A 7,714-nucleotide genomic window follows, 5' to 3' on the forward strand; every position below is an offset into this window, starting at 1 on the left:
TTCTCATTTCGAACGGTACAGCTGAGGTCCACGAAAGAGAAGCAAAGGTGACAAAACGTGGTAATAATAAAATTATGGGAAAATCTCGACGTACCAGAAGAAAACGTTCAGGTGGCAGAACTCCCATATTGGTTCGTTTCGAAAATGACGATTTCCCGTCTACTTCTGTAGTGAGGTAGTCGCACTTCGTAGGTTTTTGACCACTGATATACACAGATACCGACGCAACGCCATCACGGCGCCGTGTCACATCTAGGTCGTCTGCGATCGGCCAATCAGGGCTCGCTCGAGATGGACACCTGGTGACGGACACGAAGTGGACAAAACTGGGAATTTCGCCCAATGAATGTTTCTATAGTTTGGTTCTTTCACGCAGAGTGGAAAGTGTCGTGTTCATTGATGGAATGTGTCCGCAGAATGTGGCGTGCACAGGACATTTTCTTTGTGATACGCGAAGCTTGTTACTCTAGGGATAAACCGGGAAAATGCCCGATAGCTTCCTTTGAAATTTAAGCACAGCCGAGTTCAAGCGATCACCTCGTGGCGTCCGGGCGCCGACAGACCCACGCTTCACCCACCGTCCACACAAATTCGTGACGCTGACGGCTTCCGCTTTGAACGCATGCAACCGCTTGTTCGTCCAAAGGGAAGCCGTGAGGTGAGGAATTAGAAGTAACAGTAAGGGCAAACTCAGCTGAGGGGAAGCAAATTTTTCGTGCTATTTTACAAGGAAGCGTCCAATCGCCAGTTCGCTTTGACAGGAAGGGTGCGTAGCGAGGGTAGGGGCACAGAGGAAGGGCGCGCTCCGTGGGGAATGATACAAGCAGGCGCTGGGTGTATCACAGCTCTAGGGCAGCATGTTGTTGGGCCTGTGGATACGGTCTAGTAACATCATGATTAGCGCAAAGAAACGACAGACGAGAGAGAGGACATGGCAAGGTGGTACTCTTCTACCTGTTTATTAGCGAAGAGTTATACATTTATACCAACATTTAGCAATACAGGTTCACTGCGCAACGCTTGATTCGCAATCGCGCCTGCAGCGGGTATACTGTGCGGAGCAGCGTCTGTCTTGTTCTTTCCTGCAATTGTGTGCGGGTTCAGAATGCGGACACCCCGATAACGGATCATTTGATTGAATATGAGGCTTAACGCGCCGACGCAACACAGGCGACTAGAGGCGCCGCAGTGGAGAGCTCCGTATTTATTTTGGCCACTTTGGACCTTTCGCGTGTGCCGAAATCCGAAGCACACGGGCGTTTTCGCTTTTAGCCTCCATCGGAAAAGCCGCCGCCGCGACCGGGAATCCAACACGCGTTATTGGGATCAGCCGAAGAACGCCATAGCTACCACGCCGGGGAAAATGGAGCGTCACTGAAATATTTGGTTTTACCCCGTTCAACCGAGGCCAAATTTATGTTACGTTTTGATGTAGGCATCGTGTCCAAGACGCTAAACATTTTCCCTCAAAAGACCTCCGTCAAGGCTCCAGAGAAGTAGCACATGCTTCTACCTTTCACCTAAATTCTGCGTGCTAGAATGGTTCGCGGGCAATTCACCTAAACAGATTGAAATGGCCGCAATTTTTTTTTTTTCGTTAGTGTGGCGCAGCCGTTTCCCTCCACATCAGTGTATGGGGTGATTGCCCCGAACCACTTGCACATGCCACCAGAATAAACGGTTCCCTGTCCTTCGTCAAGCTGATTCACAGCTCTTAGTCAGGGAACCGTCCAGAATTCATTCTGGAAATAAAAAGATTTGATTTGAATTCTGAGCGATGTCGCCCGCGTGCGCAGGCGTTCGAGGAGGACAGTGAGAACTGGCTGAGGAATAGGCTCCGGCGGCTGCTCCAAGTCAACGCGGTTCTCGCCGCCATTGTTGGCGCTCTTCTACTGCTCGTCTTCGTCCTATTCTCCATCAAAATCACTACCCAAGAAACGTGCCGCACGCCCCACTGCGAGGACTACGCACGACTCCTGGGCGACGCGCTGAACGTGTCCGTGAACCCGTGCGAGAGCTTCACGCAGTTCGTGTGCGACCGGTGGACCCAGCAGGGCGTTCCCGAGAAACTGGTGGCTGACGCCATCGAGACAATGGTGCGACTCGTGAACGTGACGTACCTGCCTAAGGTGAGTTCCGCTGGAGCCTCCCTCCGCTCTTACTCAGCCGCGGTAAATGCACCTCAGCAGTTATATTTGCTGCCATCACGTGCCTTCCGTCAGTTCTTCCAGCACTTAGGCACGCCTGCTAAAACGGACTGGAAACTAATATAATCGCAAGTATGACCACTGTACGATCATCAATAGAACTCGGTGAAGAATTTCAAGTCAACAACCGGAAAACAAGACGGCCACGCGTTTCGCAGCCGAACAGCAATTCAGATAAAAGCCTTGTTTATCAACCTCTAGAAACGATCGATGAGCTTTGAGTGTCTGGAACAAGGTGTGTTTATTTTAACACGGCGCAAGGCATCAGGGTTGGAGTGATATTGGGTGGGATCGCTCAGGAAGTATCCTCAAGATATTAGGTACGATCGTTTAGGAAGTATCCTCCAGATTGAAGCATACTTGAAATATGTGGCTAGAAGAAGCCTGCGCACACATCAAGAAGTTCTAAGAGTAAAGTATCGGAAAACCAATAGAAACTTCTGAAAAACGAATCGCCGCTCCAGATAAAATAAATTATCCGAACAATGTCCCACTGAAGCAATGAGAACGTAAATAAATATCACAAAAAAGACATCTCCCTCGCGAGGGGCACGATCAAATGCACAGCATTTCCGAGGGGGTGCGCCGGCAAGTCGTATCTCTCGATCGCGGGACCCGTGTCGCCATCTTTTGGAGGCGCGGGACAACTTGTGGCGCTTTCGAAACAAACGAGAAATGAGTGAAGGATATAAGGCGCGTTCGGTGCATCGAAATCTGTGTCGGTTTCGTGGCTCGGTCGGTAGTGCGCCAAGCACCTTGCGTTCCGCCAGCGGCGTCATGGGTTCGAAACCGGGCGCCGGAATCTGTTATTTCTTCCTGGCTGCGGATTACAAGGCGCGCATGCGGACTACGACAAGGCGCGCATGCGGACTACGACGAGGCACGCCAACGCCGCGTGACATTGTGAGTTACTAAAATGCTATGCATTTAAAAGGCATCTAACGCGTTCTTCCCTGAACCGTGCTGTATATTCACCTTCCGCGAGTCAACGTGAATGGCGGATGGCCCATTAAGTGCGAATTCTGTAACGGATCGCGTGCCTCGGCGTAAACAAACAAATAAATATAAAAAATATTCTATGCAAATTACAACTTTTCCCGTCCAAACAAGCAGGCATATCTATGAACACGAAGGCTTCATCGGCACGAAAACGGTTTTTTTTCTTATGAACCGTTCGTTTAAAACAAACGGGTATGCCCTCGCGTTTAGAACGCCTACCCCTGGGCGACGTCGCAGAACACAGTGCTGGTGCGACAGCTACCCTTAGTTTGTAAGGGGACAGAGCCGGAACAAACCGATTCCATTCCGGTAATAGAGCGGCTTTAACACATCATAGCTAATTCAATCGCCTTCTATAACTCTATCGAGTAAAAAGTTTTTCTTTCCTTTATTCCTCACTCACCCCTTCTGTTGATCTGCAGGCGTGGTACATGCCGATATGGCGCTTTAGCCGGGTAGGGAAAAAAACAGTGGTCGCTTTAATTTGAGGAACAAAGGAGAGTTAACGACGTAATCAGCTGTGTTTCACTCAGTCTCTAAAATAACGGCGCTGTTATTCTTCATAGCAGACATGAAACGAGTTTCACCCTCGCGAGGTGTCTTTTCCAGCAGGTACAGCACGCGGAAAGTGGTTTTGCTTCGACCCATGTGTAACTACACAGATTGTGCAAGATCAAAAATTTTTTAAGCCTCAACAACGTGACCGGTATGTTGGCTTCAACTGCCGGGCCAATTCATTTTTCATGATCTTTAACCTGTTCTGTTCCGGTTTTAGAAACATTTCTGCCAGCGCCTCCGAAAAAGCCTGATCCAGGCTTGCGTTTCATGTGGCAATAAACATGTGTCAAGCGGTTTTGGCTGCAAAATATCTGTAAGCACGTTGGGAGAGTATGTGTCTTACAAACAATCACTAGAAATCTTGGCTCTTCCCACGAAATGTGAACAGAAGCCTAAGTACGCTGAAAGAACCATTTAAAAACTGAGAATATCGATGACAGTAGCGTTCAAGGGGAGGCTATGTGAGTCAACAATATTACAACAATCGGGAGTTGAATACCCGTTACTTTATATTGAGTAATATAATTGTAGTTGGGCGTTAAATGTAGTTGGGACAACCTACTACTGGTTCGCCATGTTTGAAGCAACAGATGCTGACCAGCGAAATGAGAGAGCGGCAGAGGATAGATTGGAAGGCACGAACCAGAACTTTACCCGAAAGTGGAGATTCATCAACATACTGGACACATTGTTGCTGCTGACGAAGTAAGCTTTCGCTTACCAGCCCTTTTAACGTAGCACGAGAGTCGAGTGAGAACTCGGACAATATTATGGTGGATGAGCTTTTAAAGGTCTTTCGACCTTCAGATGTATACATGGAAAAACCTTGAAACAGGTCAAAAGCAGTATTCGTGTTAAATTCATCAAACAGATCAAGCCTGGTCCATCTGGTTACAGTTATAATAGCATTTCGTTTATTCACAAAACAAAATTCCGTCGAAGCCGTCATGAATTGTTGTTTTCTTATTTCACACCTCATCCCTCCTGCAAGACTGGTCAAGACAGCGCACAGCGTGGATTGGCGCTCTACCGCAGCTGCGATGCCGTGCTCCAAGGCCAACGCGACGCACTGGCTGACGTGAAGGCGGCCCTGAAGGAAGCCGGAATAACGTGGCCTCGTCGTCCAACCGAGATCGATATACCGCACACCATTTTAGCCACTTCGCTTCAGCTTGGCTGGGACGTCATGTTTAGAGTCATACCGCTGTGGCTGTCCCATCGACATCCCTCTGGAATGCTTGTCCTGAACAGCGGCAGGACCATCATAGAGATTATCAACAAGACAGATAAGACGGCGCCTCCAGATAAGCGCGAACTCTATTTCGACAATCTCCGCCGATATTTTGAATCGCCCGGCAACGAGAGCAAAGGAAGCCACCCGGGTGACCTGGTGTCCTTTGAAGACGTCATGAAGACAGAAAAGGCAGCGGTGAGGGTTCTCACACAGGCATACTACCGACCCGAGGTCATCCCTCCCGCCCCCTTCCCGGGCCTCATGGACAATTCTTCATTTGGACTCTCTCGTGCCGGATGGGAAAAGGCTCTTTCCCGGTTCAACCTCGCAAAACCCATACCTTCTTCCGGCTTTGAATTTGGCACGGCAAACGGTGACTACCTGAAAGCTTTTCTAGAGCTCTGGGCAAAGCTAAAAACTGACAAGATGCATCTGTTCATTTCCTGGTGCACCGTGCAGGTGAGTTTCTTTTCCTTTTGTTGGCAACTTTTAGCGAGTTTTAGGACGCGTTCCTGTCGTGAAAGCGTTAAATGGCCAATTTGGCGTGCGCGTGCAGCCATAATGGGCCCACGAAGTCGTTTGTGATTCTCCGTTTGATTCTGCATACAGGGAGTGAACCAATTCGCGATCACACGGTAAACAAATTATGTCGACAAAAACTGGCCGCTTATCTGCTCAATGAGTCGAGAGCCCAGCTATATTACGGCGACATGATGCCCGCTGGTCTTAGCCTGGCGGCCAACATGACGGCCCATATGTCACGGAGGCTTAACCCACCGGATCGGAGCTCTCCAGCGCTGAAACCTTGCTCCCGAGCTATGTAGAAGGAAAGTGATGATTGGGACAGGCTCACTTGGTCATTTAAGTTAGGTGGTGGCAATGATGCATGATGGGCAGTAAGGGTACGTTTCTGATTCGTTTTTGAAATAGCAAAATTACTGCTTAACCAGTGAGCCATTTCTTGCGCTTGACGCAACGCGCGAAATGGGACCAGCCAAGAATGCTGCTTGTCCTGACGAGGCTCTCCGCCTTACTCCAAGCACCATCGCCGTCCTACCTTCCCGGCTCGTACTTGATGGTGCCTATAGGGACTGTGAATTGGAAAACACGCCTTCTAGTAAGGCTCTGTGGACCTACCGGTGCGAAATACCAGAAAAATAGCAAAGGACGCGTAGTAAAGTTGAAGCATTTATATGTCCTGCTTGCATGCCTTCATACTTAAATATCATTTTCGGCAACTCGTTTCAGGTGGGCGCCTTATTCGCAAGCCAGGAGCTCATCGTGAACTTCTACGGCGGAGACCATAATGCGACGCAAATATTGCACGGGGCCTTCTGCTTCAGCAGGGCCTTTGCCGTGTCTGGGCCCAACCTCTTCACACGATACAACGAGAGGTACCAGAGTTCGTCGACGCTGGAAGGCGCCCGCCGCATCGCTCTGTCTGTGCGAAGTTCTTTCCACGAGCGCTTGCGACGGTGGATCGGGTACAAAGAAAACGTCACCGTCATCGCTGACTGGGATTCGGTCGACACACTCTTTGGCCTCGTCCAAGCCGGTGGCCGAGGGACAAGCCACGGTAAAACCAGCCGGGGCAGTGGAGACTCTTTCATGGTATTCCCTGACATGGACGAACATTCTCTCCTGTCCAACTTGCGCAAGACGTCTTCGAAAGTCGCACTAGAGAGCGACGAATTCGACGTGGCCAGGGACGTAGAAGTTAGCTCAGTGTTGGCGTCCTTAACGAAGCTCCAATTCACTGCAACCTTCTACGGACTTTCCGACTTCCAGCTCATGCCTTACGCCCTCACCTTCCCGCTCTACGACGTCGATCTGGTCCCCGGCCTGAACTTCGGTGGTTTAGGAGCCGAAATCGCCCAAACACTAGGCCAGTTCACGCTGAAGTCCTACCGTAATGTTTCAGGGCCACTGAAAGCCCGCGGAGAAGTGAGGAAGTGCTTTCATTCCAGCCCGTTCGGTAAAGATAGAAGGGTCAACCTCTTTCTTGCCCTGGCCGAGGCTCTTGCCTTGGGCGCCTTGGTAGATGCCTACGACGCAAGTGCACGTGATGACCACCGGAACAGGATGCGGTTGCCAGGCCTTACGCGCTACAGCGGTACGCAGCTGCTGTTCATGGCGTTTTGCCTTCCGAAGTGCCGCGGAAGCATTGCCAACTACACACCGCCATCGGCCTGCAACTTGCCGCTGACGTTCCTACCGCAGTTCTCACAAGCCTTTACGTGTGCGGACGGGACGCCAATGAACCCGACCGAAAAGTGCGACCTACTGTGAAATAATATTCCGCAATGATAAGCAGCGCTTTTGGGACGTACCTCTTGTTTACACGCATTGTTTTGGAACCTACTGCCGGTGGTTGGATGTTCATGTGAATGCGCATTGGAACTCTTAGTGAGCTCTTTTTCCTGGTATGTCAAACGACGGACCATTCGCGTGCGTAATTTGTGCGAAATAATTTTCGCTACCTCAAGATATTTTTGTCGCAAGATATATTCCCATATTATGTTTTCATATTACTGTCTCAAGATATCATATTCCCATGGTCTTCGTGTTCCCAACTGTTACACGTCATATTCAGTGGCTCGATGTCTGCGATTGTTACTTGTGTGAGTGTCACCGTTTTCTTATTGGGTACGCTGATAGAAGATGTGGGGGGTCGACTCAAGCGAGCAAACAACCCCACCAAATCTACAGGGCACAG

General features: G+C 49.9%; 1 protein-coding gene across 1 annotated transcript in view; it reads left to right on the top strand.

Annotated features, from left to right (window-relative positions):
* Window positions 1-7,509, top strand: part of LOC144148436 (neprilysin-1-like) — a 19,391-nt gene extending 11,882 nt beyond the window's left edge. The window contains exons 3-5 of the mRNA XM_077679971.1: window positions 1,797-2,129; window positions 4,756-5,457; window positions 6,247-7,509. Coding sequence (XP_077536097.1) covers window positions 1,797-2,129; window positions 4,756-5,457; window positions 6,247-7,287 — 2,076 coding nt within the window. The 3' untranslated portion in view covers window positions 7,288-7,509. The remainder of the gene's footprint in view (window positions 1-1,796; window positions 2,130-4,755; window positions 5,458-6,246) is intronic.
* The last annotated feature ends 205 nt before the right edge of the window (window positions 7,510-7,714 follow it).

The sequence above is a fragment of the Haemaphysalis longicornis genome, unplaced genomic scaffold (assembly GCF_048455015.1).
Source record: "Haemaphysalis longicornis isolate Haplotype H1 unplaced genomic scaffold, Haemaphysalis longicornis Haplotype H1 scaffold_8, whole genome shotgun sequence".
NCBI lineage: Eukaryota > Metazoa > Arthropoda > Arachnida > Ixodida > Ixodidae > Haemaphysalis > Haemaphysalis longicornis.